This window comes from Cervus canadensis, chromosome 6 (assembly GCF_019320065.1).
Source record: "Cervus canadensis isolate Bull #8, Minnesota chromosome 6, ASM1932006v1, whole genome shotgun sequence".
Taxonomy (NCBI): domain Eukaryota; kingdom Metazoa; phylum Chordata; class Mammalia; order Artiodactyla; family Cervidae; genus Cervus; species Cervus canadensis.
The window spans coordinates 9,226,952-9,241,249 of NC_057391.1; the positions used below are offsets into that span (position 1 = coordinate 9,226,952).

The 14,298-nt window shown below is 40.9% G+C and overlaps 1 protein-coding gene across 4 annotated transcripts in view; it reads right to left on the reverse strand.

The window, feature by feature from the left end:
• Nucleotides 1-14,298, reverse strand: part of DMGDH (dimethylglycine dehydrogenase) — a 77,799-nt gene that overhangs the window by 40,802 nt on the left and 22,699 nt on the right. For all 4 annotated transcript variants that reach the window (XM_043470743.1, XM_043470742.1, XM_043470741.1 and 1 more), the window contains exons 7-12: nucleotides 12,772-12,970; nucleotides 5,370-5,539; nucleotides 4,748-4,901; nucleotides 2,572-2,737; nucleotides 2,004-2,134; nucleotides 381-598 (exon numbers count right to left, since the gene is read on the reverse strand). In XM_043470743.1, the coding sequence (XP_043326678.1) occupies nucleotides 381-598; nucleotides 2,004-2,134; nucleotides 2,572-2,737; nucleotides 4,748-4,901; nucleotides 5,370-5,539; nucleotides 12,772-12,970 (1,038 nt within the window). The remainder of the gene's footprint in view (nucleotides 1-380; nucleotides 599-2,003; nucleotides 2,135-2,571; nucleotides 2,738-4,747; nucleotides 4,902-5,369; nucleotides 5,540-12,771; nucleotides 12,971-14,298) is intronic.

Here is a 14,298-nt window from a genome sequence, read left to right on the forward strand (position 1 = left end):
GACAGGGAAGCCTGGCGTGATACATGCAGTCCTCAGGGTCATAGTGTCGGCCACGACCGAGGAACTGAACAGCAACAGCACAGAATCAGCTGGCCTGACTATTCTGTCATCCCTTCCAACTATTCCAACCACTGTCCTCTGCACTTTCTTACCTACCTTTCCGAATGGTAGGCAGCTAGCCATGGGCCTGGAACCACAACAGGAAGTCTGTGGAATGACTTTCTCAGACGCGGAGTGAATAAATAGAATTGTCAGGAGAGTTGGGCAGGAGAAATCTTCCTCCAAAGTTACATTGAAGAGACTGAATATGTGTGTATGCACACATTTCCGGGTGCTTCTAAATTTTAGAGGCTTACTCTAGGTTGTTTTCCAATTCTTACCAGTATAAGATATCCTGATAGCAGTGACAGGAATGTTGGAAACCTTTAAAGACTTGGTTTGAAGAAACTTGAAAACGTTATCACTAAGATCGTCAGAGGTCAGTTTCTGTAGGACCTTTCTTGAATATGGCCCTGCGACACCAAGGACTCCAAGCTCATCGGTTATGTTTTTAATTTCAACATCACATCCACCTTTAATTGCCTCTTCTTCAATCCATCTGCATTTGAGATTCATAAACACTGTGTTAAATCTTGCTGGAATAACACATGTTGGTAACAGATTATTTCTCTGAAGATATACTGTGTGTCTAGAATTACCAGAAAATCACTAGAGTGTCATTTCATATAATCAACCAATTTTTAAATTTGAGGAAACTGAGTCTCAGAAGTAGTAAATGATTCTTTTTAAGCTGCTGCTGCTAAGTCGCTTCAGTCGTGTCCGACTCTGTGTGACCCCATAGATGGCAGCCCACTAGGCTCCTCTGTCCCTGGGATTCTCTAGGCAAGAATACTGGAGTGGGTTGCCATTAAGCTACCCACTTACAAATATGTGGGTGGTTTTTCACAGTACAGAAGGATCCTTCCATTTAAACAAGCTCTGCCACAAAATTTTTTCAAACAGTGACAGCCCTATTGCATTTAAACTAATGACTCCATCTTGGGAAGTTAATTTAAACCCAAATTTTCTCTAATACCCATACATAGGAGACATAATTGTGCTGCTAAAGGTTAATAATGTGCCTGCCACCAGACACATGCTTGCTTTGACAATCACAAGGAGAAGATTAAAACTCTAAAGACCGGTTTCAATTTCTGAGTCTTGATTGGGAGCCAGTTAGAGGGTTTGCTTATAATTTACTGAGCAGTCCCTGGAGCCACACAAGTCTGTCATAAAATGATCATCTGGACTGACACAAAGCTAAGTGACTAAGATGAGTCCTAACATATCTTGGATAGGAAGATAGAATTTGCATCACCTTACAACTAGAGTGAGAGTCTGTTGGAGTAAGATGTTTATCAAACAACAATATTCCAAATATTTTAGAAATACCAAAGACAATATATTTTCCAGTAGACTGAAGATTCATGTGAAGGATAGCATTGGCAAATCAATGATTTCAACGCAGCATTGGGCCAGAGAGCACAAAGTATGAACAAAATAAAAAAGAAGAAAACCCCGGAGGCAACACTAATGTGAGCTGAATGTGAGCATCAGAATCAGTAAGACTGACTTGAGCAGGTCACTGTAACCCAAACTTCAGTTTCCTCACCTGAAAATGGGCACAGTATGTACCTGCAGATAAACCTACTAAAAGAACTTATTGAGATAATGTGTAAAAATGGTTCTGACATATGAGTGATACCTAATAAACAGGAGTTAACATTATTAGAACCAGTAAACCCAGTGGTTTACTTTACCTTTGGGAGGGGGATGGTTATAGGGACCCTCACTTGAAGTAATTTCCTATAAAAGACATGACATTTATTTAAAACGATAAGTTTTACAGATTTTAAGTTGTATTTTCAATTACTGATTATTAAAACCCACAAAACTTAAGTATCCTCAGTGCAAGACTGGATCAGTTATAAGGCACATAGTTTTCTTAGGACGTGTACACTTACCTAAGATCATGAAGTTCTGACCCAGAACCAGTGACTAATAGGAACTCCCCAGGAGACTGGTGAGAGACAGTCAACTCAGCATATACTCGACCTTTTGGAGTTAACATGTGACTTATATTTGTAAAACCCACCTACAGAAATGAAGAAAATCTTATGTATCCTTTCAACGCCACATGGAAATAAAAACGTGGATGTCAACAGTGTAAGACATTTGAATATTTTATATCAATTGTGTAGACTGTCTGTAAAACTAAACCCATTAATTTTGAAGTTTTCAGTTTAAATGATCATTATAATTACTGGTCATAAAAATTACATTTCAACCAATCTGGGGGTTCCTATTGACACAAACAAAACCATATGATCCTTAGATAATAATTCAGTCAACGGAAATTTAAATTTGAAAATTAGCTAGAATGCTCTTCACTAGTTGAAGAATTCTCGTGTTCATACAGAAGTCACTAGGTGAACTGAAATAACACATTGGTTTCTTGAAAATGAGGGGATAGAAAATTAAGCAGGCCAGGATCCTGTACCTTGTACCTCTACCCCCATAATGTTATTTTACCTTGGGAATAACATTTGCAAAGAGATGGTCCAACAATCTAATGGAGTCTTGGCCTTTGATGTTAAACTTGCCAAACGGTGACAGGTCAATCACCCCTACTCTTTGCATGACCTGTTGATACTCAGAGCCCACAGGCTCAAACCAGTTTGTGCGGTGAAAACTTGGCCTGAAACACAGTGTCACAAAACAAGTTATTTGTTTAAAAAAAAAAATCAGAATAAGAATATTTTTATAAGCTCTATGTGCTCAATCATGTCCGATTCTTTGCGATCCCATGGACTGTAGTCCACCAGGCTCCTCTGTCCAAGGAATTTTCCAGGCAAGAATACTGGAATGGCTTGCCTCTCCAGATTCCTACTGCAGAGAATCTTCCTGACCCAGGGATTAAATGTGTGTCTCTTACATCTCCTGCATTGGCAACTGGATTCTTTACCACTGAGACACCTTGGGAAGCCCTAACAAGCCCTACTTGTCTAGACATTTTCATTTGGAGGAAAAATGCCACCTGTTCTACCAGTCTTACATATATATTGGAAACTGATTTTTTAAGTTACTCATCTATCCCTTGACCCATTTCACAGTGAATGAAGTATTAATTAACAAGAAAATAAGATAGGCTTTGTGGGCTCTCAGATTTGAAAAAGAGCTTAAAAGTCACCCAGTCCTTTAGTTGTCAACCTTGGTTACATATCAGAATCACCTGGGGGAGCATTTTAAAAATACTAATTTGGGGGACATAAATCAGAATATATAAGGGGCAGAGCTATCTTGTCTGGTACTTCTCAAGTGTTTCTGTAAACACGTCACTTGCACTTGTTACAGATTCTGGTGCAGCAGGTCCGGGGAGGGCCCTAGATGCTGCCCTCTGACAAGCTCCCATGTGATGCTCATGCTGGCCACCTGGAGTGAGCAAGCATCTGGTCCAATATCTTCCGTTTTTAGACAAAAGGCACAAAGTGACTTCCGAGGCCTTTGTACTAGTTAATGACAGAGCGGGGCCTGGAGCAAAGGTCTACTGACTCGTCATGCAGGGGCCTTTCTACTTTACAGAGTAGACTATTAATGTAGTATTTTAACTTCAGAGGAGGGTATGTTTTCAGTGGTTTAATTATTAAAATAGTAGAAAAAACAAGCCAGGTTCAAATAGTACAACATGAAGAATAGATCTGGCATTTATCTGGGTCACTTAGAAAAACAACCAAGCCAGTATTTTGTCCCCAGGTGATCTCCACTGGCTGACTACAGAGTCCGAATTCATTAATCAACAATTGGCCCACTACTATACTTTGGACCATTTAGGTCTGATCATAAAGTAGACATCAAAATCTGCTAAAATAAGCAGGGTAACGGTCAAAAAAAGGTAACAATTTGAAAACTGGCTTTCTCTTGGTTTGTGTCTTCTCATGAGAAAAAAGTATGTAATCATTATTCATCCTAAATACTAATCCTTGAATATGTTAATTCAAGTACTATGTCAACAACTTTAGAGGAAATCAGAGAATTATTTCGGTTATATGCTTTATGTTTTAGCTTAACCTAAAATAGTAAGTAAATGACCTTTCCCCCTAATTTATCAACAGTGTATGTAATTTGCATAATTCTTTGCACACGCATTAGAAAGCATTAGCTTTCAGCTATTCCCTTATAAACAGAAAATCCATATTTCCATACTGTTTCCATACTATGTGATTTGACCAGGCATCTTAAATCAAGGTAAACCTTTAAAAGCCAGATAAAGGGGATTTGGAGAGGGTGGGGAAGGTTCCTCTGAGCAATTGGAAAATTCCAAGAAGGGGCTTCACTTGGGCTGATTGTAGGTTTCTTGAGGCCACATGGGTCCTTAATGTGGGCCAGTGTCACATGGGATAAAGTAAGGCCTCCACTGCACAGAAATCATTTTTATGGAAAAAGGCTCAATGCTGTTTGGAAAAGGGTAGAGTGAAGCGGTGAGAGAAGGATATGGTGCTTCTCTGGGGTCCCTCCATCCCACTCCCAGAGTTCATTCTGCAGTCAGAGCCACAGGTAGGCTAAGTCACTCATTTACCTGTACCCAGGGGTCCTGGCCTGGCTTGTAGAGCCAGCGTGGGGGATATGGTGCTTCTCTAGAGTCCCTTCATCCCACTCCCAGAGTTCACTCTGCAGTCACAGCCACGGGTAGGTTAAACCACTCATTTACCTGTACCCAGGGTCCTGGCCTGGTTTGTAGAACCAGTGTGGCTGCTCCCAGCCTGCATGGAACCCCATGGAACACTTAGACTCCAGGGTTTTATAAAGCCCACTGACTCGCTGAGTTGGCCTCCCAGCAAATCGTTCTTCTTTAGGATAACCAACTGAAAAAGGAAAACCCATACCCTAAATAGCATAGAACCAAAACTACAAAATATTCTGAAGGGATTCAGAAAATGGAAAACACAGTACTTAAGATCCAGAAGCTATATGTGTGCAGATATATATATATATACACATATATATATATATACACATGACATATATGTAAAATAAACATATATAAGCACATATAATAATACATATTAAATTTATATTTTCAAGAAACCAAAACCATCACTCATAATGATCATCAAAGGTAGAGTAAAAATAGATTTAAAAGTTAAAATCACTGATGCATTCCTCACATTAAAGATATATATTCACATAGATTCTTTTTTTGTTTTAGAAGCATATGCTTTTTAGACTCCCTAACCATTCCCCAACGATGCACAGAATAAAAAGCATCTAAGCTCAGAGGTGCCGTAAGTCAATTCTGAACACACACAGACAGCAGTGAATTTGCACCTTACCAATGTTGTTGAATCCATATGACTCCCTTGCTTTGGCCTCGGTATACTCAGTTGTTGTCCATTTGCCATAGCGATTGGGATCCAGTTCTATCAGATCAAAAGGTGGTTCTCCGTGCAGGATCCAGTCACTGAGATATTTCCCGACCCCACCAGCATGGATTATGCCATATCTTTCAAATATAGAAATAAATACCCTGTTATTAAGACATATTACTTTCCAGCAATGAAACATGTCCAAATATTTCACAAGGCCTCAAAACTAGAGTGTTCTATGCTATTCAGAATACACAATCAACATAATCTTTTTCCTAAAAAAAAAAAAAAAAAAGTTTAAGCATCCAAATTAAATGTGCCTGACATGATAACTAGTTAGTTTCCACAGTTTCAAGAGCTGCATAGCTGCAGAATAGCCTGTGACTCTTAGCTAGTAAGGATCTCGCTCTAGGAAAATAGAGGTAAGGAGGCACACGGGCAGATGTGGTTGGTACCTTATCTTGAGCTATGATTATTCTCACTAATAGGAATCTTGCAAGGGAAATATGTGCACTCTGGTGTGGCACACCCATCCCTCCTCAGACTCAGTTTAGTTTAGGTCCCTTTAGCAGCAATCTCTGTACAAGGACTTGGGCCATTATCATAGAGGCACACAGACAAAGAGGCAGTCACCCAAGGACTTGTGGGGAGGAAGGGGAGAAACAATGGCTCCTGCATTTTGCAACCAATGAGTCACTCGGTGTGGAGGATTAGCTTGTTTCTATATCCACATGAAGATACTTTAAAACCAAAACCACGGGCTTCCCTGGTGGCTCAGTGGTGAAGAATCCACCTGCCAATGCAGGAGATACAGGTTCGATCCCTGATCTGGGAAGCAACTAAGAGCAGGGAGCATGCCTGCAGATCTTACGCAGAGCCGAAGAGCAATTAAGCCCATGGGGTGGTTCAGGAGGTAAAGAATCCTCCTGCAAAGGGGGAGACCTGGGTTCGATCCCTGGGTTGGGAAGATCCCCTGGAGGAAGGCATGGCAACCTACTGCAGTGTTCTTGCCTGGAAAATCCCCATGGACAGAGGAGCCATGGGATTGCAAAGAGTCGGACACACCTGAGTGACTAAGCACAGAACGGCATAGCCACAGCTATTGAGCTTGTGCTCTAGAGCCTGAAGCTGCAACTGCTGAAGCCTGCGTGCCCTGAGCCCACGCTCCTCAACAAGAGAAGCACCACAACGAGAAACCTGTGCACCGCAACTAGAGAGCAGCCTCCACCTGCTGCACTAGAGAAAAAGCCCGTGTGCAATGAAGACCCAGCACAGTCAAAATTAAATGAATAATTATTTTTTAAAAGACCAAGAACATAGCTGGCAAATAATTTTATATCAGATGGAGTAATCTGGGTTTAATGTCACCCATGTGAGGTTCTATCCACTCACTCTTGTGGGTAAGTCTTGGGTGGTTCATCTGTGGTTTAAGTCAAGAGAAGCTTTCAAGGAGTTGGATGAGCAGGTAGTCATGGGGAGAGGACTAGGAGCAAAAAGGAGCCACGTGAGCAAACGTGAAAATGCAAGAAATTCCAGTACCCCAGATGACAACTACTCAGCCAGCACTGAAGCTTTTAAAAACATGGGAGGAACTTAGCAAAGACTGGAAATGCTAACTACCTTTTTCTACAAGATGCCAATTTTACTATTTTATAAAAATGATTTGTATCATTTGTGATAATGATATATTTGCTTGTATTTGTTATAGGGACATTTCTCAAGCAGGATAAAAAGATAGCAATTTATACTTCTCTAGATAATTTTGAAAAGAGACATGGCTCATCCAAATTACCCACAAACAATCTCACTAAGTATCAAGAAAGCAAAATAAATTAAATATATGCTTAAAATAATTATGAACTATTTGCATAAAATGTTTATTCACTTAAGCAGTTCCAGTGCGTGATTACAACTGTTACCATTTTTGAGAGCTAGAGATACTGTTTACAAGACTTGAAACTATATAAAGTTCTTGCGGCATTCACTGAGAGCTTACCATTTACCAGGCATTGTTTCTCTCTAACATCTACCAGCTGATTTATGCTTTAGCAACTCTATTTTACCAGTGAGAAAACCAACCTGCACGCTGGAGTTAAATAAGGTTGTTACACTACAACAAAGTGCAGATTTAGGATACAAACTCAGTCATCTGACCCCAGTATACACTCTGTTATTGGACTTTACTTCTTTAATGGTTATTCCTTCTTTTTTCTGCCAAGATACACGTAACAGAATTTATATCCTTGGCAGACTCCTTGGGCATAGCCAGGGTTGTGCTTTGGTTTCGCGTGGACTCACTACCAGACCATCATGTTCTTTATCTTTCAACAATGCATATGAGTAAATAAATAGGGCAGAGTGCTGTTACTTGAGGCTAATCCTGAGTATAATCTGTTTATTTATTTTTATGTTAAAATGTGTTTCTTTTTTAAAACGTCAAGCTTTTTATTTTATACTGGGTATAGCTGGTTAACAATGTTGTGATAGTTTCAAGTGGACAGCGAAGGGACTCAGTCATACATATATATGTATCCATTCTCCCCCAGATCCCCTCCTGTCCAATCTGGCACATAATATTGAGCAGAGTTCCATGTGCTATACAGTAGGTGCTTGTTCGTTATCCATTTTAAACATAGCAAAAAGGAAATTTCCACAAACTTTAGCCCTATAACCAATATTAAGTTGTACGTAAAATCTCATACAACACATCTATCGAGGTGGATGAAGCATCTATTGAGAGCCCCTGGTGGGGTGGTTGAGAGTGAAGAGCACAGAGTAAGAGACATCTGAGTGTAATTCTGAGTGGTTCTGCCACTACCAGCTGTGTGGCCTTGAAGCTGTGTACCCACCCTGAGCTTTAGTCTCCTCACACGCAAACTTTATGATGCTGGTGGAGAATTAATTGACGTGGCATTTTAAAGCATATAGCAGGCATATACACGGTGGCTGTTGGGTCCTTGTATAACCAACAACAGAGTATGCCTCTGCCCAATGGATAAGATTTTCATAAGGAAGCAATGTATAACATGGAAGTGAAAGGGAACTCGATGAGGAAAGAAGAGTTAGGCTTCTATGTCTAGCATTTATCTGCAGAACCCATTATTACATGGCCCAGCTGCTATGCCTTCTGAGTGTTTGTGTCTGCTTTTTTATGATAACTGTTAAACTGTCAGGCATTACAACTTACAGCACTCTCCTGTCTTTAAATTTGCTGTTTGTAATCTGTTCTAAGCCAAGATAACTAGATTCAGTTCAGTACAACTCATTAAACATCTGGGAAGCACTGTGTTAGTCAGCTAGAAGCAGGAGAACTTGCTATATTTGGGACAGAAGTAAAACAGCTTTGACTAGGGTAATGAAAATGAGCACTGACATATCTGTAGACAGTTTGCAAATACCTATTCTTTGAACTAGAATAACAGACAATACTGAAATGTGATCTCTGGGCCCCTCTCCAGACTACCGAATCAGAATCTATAGCAGGGGGTTGTATGGGAATATGCTTGCTTGTTGGTTTTCCAATTCAACACATGTTTCATGGATTCTAAAGGCAAATAATAGGAATTTCATAGGTAAGATGCAAAGGAGGATGAATCACATGCAACTAAGAACAGAGTTGAGATTTTGCTTTTTAACAAGGCTGGTGGCTCAGTGGTAAAGAGTCCACCTGCAATGCAGGAGACTCAGGTTTGATCCCTGGGTTAGGAAGAGCCCCTGGAGAAGGGAATGGCCGTCCACTCCAGTATTCTTGCCTGGAGAATCCCATGGACAGAGGAGCCTGGCGGGCTACAGCCCACAGGGTCACAAAGAGTCAGACACAACTGAGTGACTCCAAAACAACAGGTGATTTTGGTGCTCGGCCACATATATGGAAACCACTGGCCTTCAGAACCACGGACTGGATCCCTGGTATAAGCTGGCAGGGGCAGTCAATGTAAGCATTCCACCATGTTTCATGAGAACTATTTCAGCAATCTCAACTTTTAAATAACAAAAATGTCTTTTGGGGTTAGGCCAGATTGGTCAGAGAGAGTAAGGCACTTTGATCCGACCCTACCTGTCATCCTTCCATTCACCCCACAGGGTCTACAACCTGGGGAAACTACTCAGGACAATCAGAGCTGGATGCAGACATCAACCCCACACAAGCAGATACAACGTCTAGGTGATAAGTAACTAGTGATCTAAAGAAAGCAACTTCCTAATTACCTTAGTAATAGGTGTTCTATTAAAGTATAAATATCATGAGACCAGGTATCCTGTCTGTTTGTTCATAGATAAAGAACAATGATCCACAAAATGTATTGACTAAATCAATACAGGTTTGATCACTGAATACAGTGATTCAGTTAATTTCAGGATCAAAAAATAAAATATTTAGGAATAAATTTAGCAAAAGAAGTGCAAAACTCACACTCTGATAACTACAAATCATTGTTGAAAGAAATTTTAAAAGTCCTAAACAAATGGGCTTCCCTGGTAGCTCAGCTGGTAAAGAATCCAGAGACCTGGGTTTGATCCCTCGGTTGGTAAGAGCCTCTGGAGGAGGGCATGGCAACCCACTCCAGCATTCTTGCCTGGAGAATCTCCATGGATAGAGGAGCCTGGTGGGCTACAGTCCATGGGGTCACAAAGAGTCTGACACAACTGAGTGACTAAGCACACATACAGCACACAAACAAATGGAAGACATTCCTTGTGTGTGAATCATAAGACTCAACATTGTTAAGACGGCAGTACTCCCCAAGCTGATCTACAAAAACGCAATCCCTATGGAAATCCCAGGGGGTTTCTTTAGAGAAATTGACAAGCTGGTCCTAAATTTTACACAAAAATATAAGAAGCCCGAATAGATGAAACAAAACTGAATAAGAATAAAGTTGGAAGAGTCACACTTTCCAGTTTCAGAACTTAGTGAAGAACTACCGTAATCAAGGCAGCATGGTACTGGCCTAAGAATAGACACACAGACTAATGGAATAAAATTGAAAGTCCAGGAACAAATCCATACTTATATGGTAAACTGATTTTTTACAAGGATGCTGTGGGACAATAAAAAAATAAATATTTGGCCTCTGTCCTCAGTTCCTGGCATAGAGCTCCTAAAACTTTTGGAATTTATATTCTTTTGTATGCTATGCTAACAGTTGGCTCCATGGAGAGGGGGCAGGGGAACCAGAAGGCTTCAGAATAGAGGCTGGTCACCAGAAGTTCAATCACCAGCGATCAATGGTTTTAATCCATTGTGCCTATGTAATGAAGCTTCCACAACAACTTCTAAACCACAGGGTTCAAAGAGCCTTTGGGTTGGTGAATCCACTGAAGTGCTAGGAAGATGATGCACCAGAGAGGCTCATGAAAGCTCTGCAGCAGATTCTCCCTCCCAGATCTTGTCCTGCGATTCTCTTCCATATGCACTGTTCCTGAGTTGCATTCTGTAGAATAAGCAGGTAAAACTAAGCAAGTTTTTCTTGAGTTCTGTGAGTCATTCTAGTGAATTATCAAAACTGAGGAGGGGCTGTAGGAACCTTCAAATCTGTAGCCATTCAGTCAGAAGGACAGGTGATCCCTGGAAGTGGAAACTGGCATCTGAAGTGAGGATGGTTTTGTGAGACTGAGTCCTTAACTAGTGGGGTCTGCACTCTGAGAGTGAGCAGCAGATTTAAATTGAAACTGTTGGACACTCAGTGTCAGAGAACTGGAGAACTACAGGGTGGTGTCAGAAGTGGCATCAGAAAAAAAGACATCACAGATGCCAATGCTATTTAGTGAGTAAAGAGCAGTCTTTCAACAAGCGATGCTGGGACAGTTGACTATCCTCAAAAGAATCAAGCTGCGTACATTAACTTGGATTAAACAATAGCTTCTTATATATGATATCAAAACCACATTCAAAAAAAGAAATACATACACATTTTGGACTTCATGGAAATTAAGAATTTTGTGCTTCAGTGGATACCATCAAGAAAATTAAACAACCCACAGAATGGGGAAAATTTTGCAAATCATGTATCAGATAAGGGTCTTATATCAAGAATAAAGAACTTTTACAACTTAACAATATAAAGACTAATAATCTAATTTCTTAAATGGGCGAAGTACACAAACAGACATTTCTCCAAAGAAGATATACGGTGGATGCACAAAAGAAACACTCCCACATGCGCAGGCCTACGTATTGACTCCATAGGTGATTCCTAGGCTCCCAGCCCCATTACACCTTCCAGATTCATAGCTTCCTCTGGTTTTCTACCTCTGGGTGTTCTGAAGACTTAAACTTAACACTGTCAAAAATTCAACTCATTATCTTCCTGGTTGTTGCTTCCTTTGACCTCAGCAACCACAGGAGTAAGCTGGAAAGGTTGCCATCATTTGCCCCTTTTCTCTCTCCTCAAGACCTAATGCAATCTGTCACCAAATCTAAGCAATTTTGTTTCCTATTTCTCAGTACCCACTGCTGCGTCCTTAGTTGAGACCCCAACCTCTCTATTGTCCTAGAAGAACAACACCCCAACCAGGCTGGTGCCTCTGGTCAGACTTCCTGCCTTGTTCTCAGCTATAGCCCAGTGCCCAGGAGTGGACCTGGCACAAAGCTGGCCCATCACCAAACATCAGTTGAATAAATGGCCAAACAAAATGGGGAAGGAAAATAGACTATTAGAAACTGTGATATGACAGTAAAATAGGCTTGACATTAATATTCACCAAATTAATAGGACAAATGTTAGAGATGAGAGATCAAATGGATAATGGAATCATAAATAGTAAGCAGCTTGAGTAATCATAAGGAAACAAATCATGTTGAACAAATATGAATTATGGTGAAAACTGCAACAGATATATTACACATTTGATATTTTAAATTATCTTTGTCATATTGTATTATGAAAACATTCATGTAGAAGTGGGGCAAATTCATTTATCTGAACATTCACAGCATGAAAGGAGACATAAATAATGGAAATGGCAAGAAATAAGCAAGAGAAAATTCCAGGAAATCACTGCCCTTCTGTGAACAAATCTGTCAAACCTATACAAGTCAAAGTTTTTTTTTTTTTTTTTTGCTGACAGAGCAAGAGATTTTATTGGGAAAGGGCACCCGGGTGGAGAGCAGGAGGGTAAGGGAACCCAGGAGAACAGTTCTGCCCCGTAGCTCACAGTCTTGGGTTTTATGGTGATGGGATTAGTTTCCGGGTGAAGTCAAAGTTTTAAGACTGAAAATTTTTATTCCTTTCATGTCATTGCTCATGAAAGGGAGAAAACTCTCTGCCTCTCCCCCATTTTCCATTTTTGGCCTGAGATTATGGGGCAAGACTTCTCTAAAATATGTAACTCTGTAATAAATGTTGAACTACATAGAGGTACTCACCCAAAACCTACAGCCACCCAGTAGTTTCGGACCCCCTGATGGGGCCCCACCATAGGCAGAATGTCAGGAGAGTAGGTGATGGGACCATTGACGATATTGATGATGTCAGCCTTTTTCAAGACTGGAACCATGTCCATGGCAGCTTCAACGTGTTCCATGATTCGGTCTAGATCAGACTCAAAGAGCTCCTTTCCAAAACCTGAAAAGAAATGCCAGTGTTTGGACAGAGAAGTAGAAATATCCTGCGACATCCCTAACATGTGGAATCTAAAAAGAAATGATACAAATGAACTTATTGACAAAACAGACACAGACTCAGACTTAGAGAAGGAATTTATGGTTGCCGGGGTCGGGGGGCGGGGGAAGGGGTCGTTAAGGACTTTGGGATGCACGTGGACGCACTGCCCTGTTTAAAGTGGATAACCGACAAGGACCTACTTACTGGTCAGCACAGTGAACTCTGCTCAATGTTACGTGGCCTCCTGGATGGGAAGGGAGCGTGGGGAAGAGTGGATTCATGTATGTGTCTGTCTGAGTTCCTGTGCTGCCCACCTGTAGCCATCACAATGTTGTTTTCAGCTAGACCCCAGGACAAAATGAAAAGTTTAAAAAAAAGAAATGTCATTGCGGTGAGGATACCACTCCTGTCCTGACATGTGCTCCAAAGTCACTTAAATCCCTGAATCCAAGCTAACATTTAAAGATGGCCTATAAGGAAGTTACTTTTCTTTTTTCTTTTTAAATTCTATACTTGATATTCACTATCAACAGATGAGTATTGTTATATTACCATATTAGATACTGAGAATAATAATGTTATTTCTTGAAACATTAAATCATGAAAGGTAACCTTTATAATAGAAAATTTTATTTTATTCATTTTAGCAATTTCTAGTATTTAATCCGATCACAATTTTAAAAACCAACAATAATAACTTGGTTTGTCAAGAGAGATCTTTTATCCTTCAATTAACTATAAAATTCTGTTTCATCCTCTCTGGTGAGGGCAAATGGGAGTTTACAAAGTCATGTCAGGACCCTGGGGATAAATGGAAAACCACTTTAAGATCCAGATGATGGATTCTAGATCCCTTTTAGCTCTCAGCAGGGAAGGAATGGCAAGTAGGCCTCATTCTTCAAGCCCTCCCCCCCGACACACACCGAGGACTAGAATATTGTGAAAAGTCAAGGCCTTGGAACACAGTCATCTCCTCCATCGTGAAAGGCGCTGTGACTGAGGGCAGGGCCAGAGATGAGCTGCTAAAAGAATGTCTCCACCCGTACTGGGGGTGTTCCCACACAGGAGCCAGCCAGCCCCTTCTTGCTCCTCTGTGGACAGTATGCTGGGTCAGGGAGGCCTGCAGATCACGGGGGTTAGACCCGAGCATGTGGGCACCCAGGGCCAGCCAACAGTCTGGCTCTTCCTCCAACCAGAATTGCTTAAATATTTGTTCAACATTTATGTGGAGGAGGGGCTGCCAGCACAGGGGAAGAACCTGGGGTGGGCCCCCACGTGGCAGCTCAGCC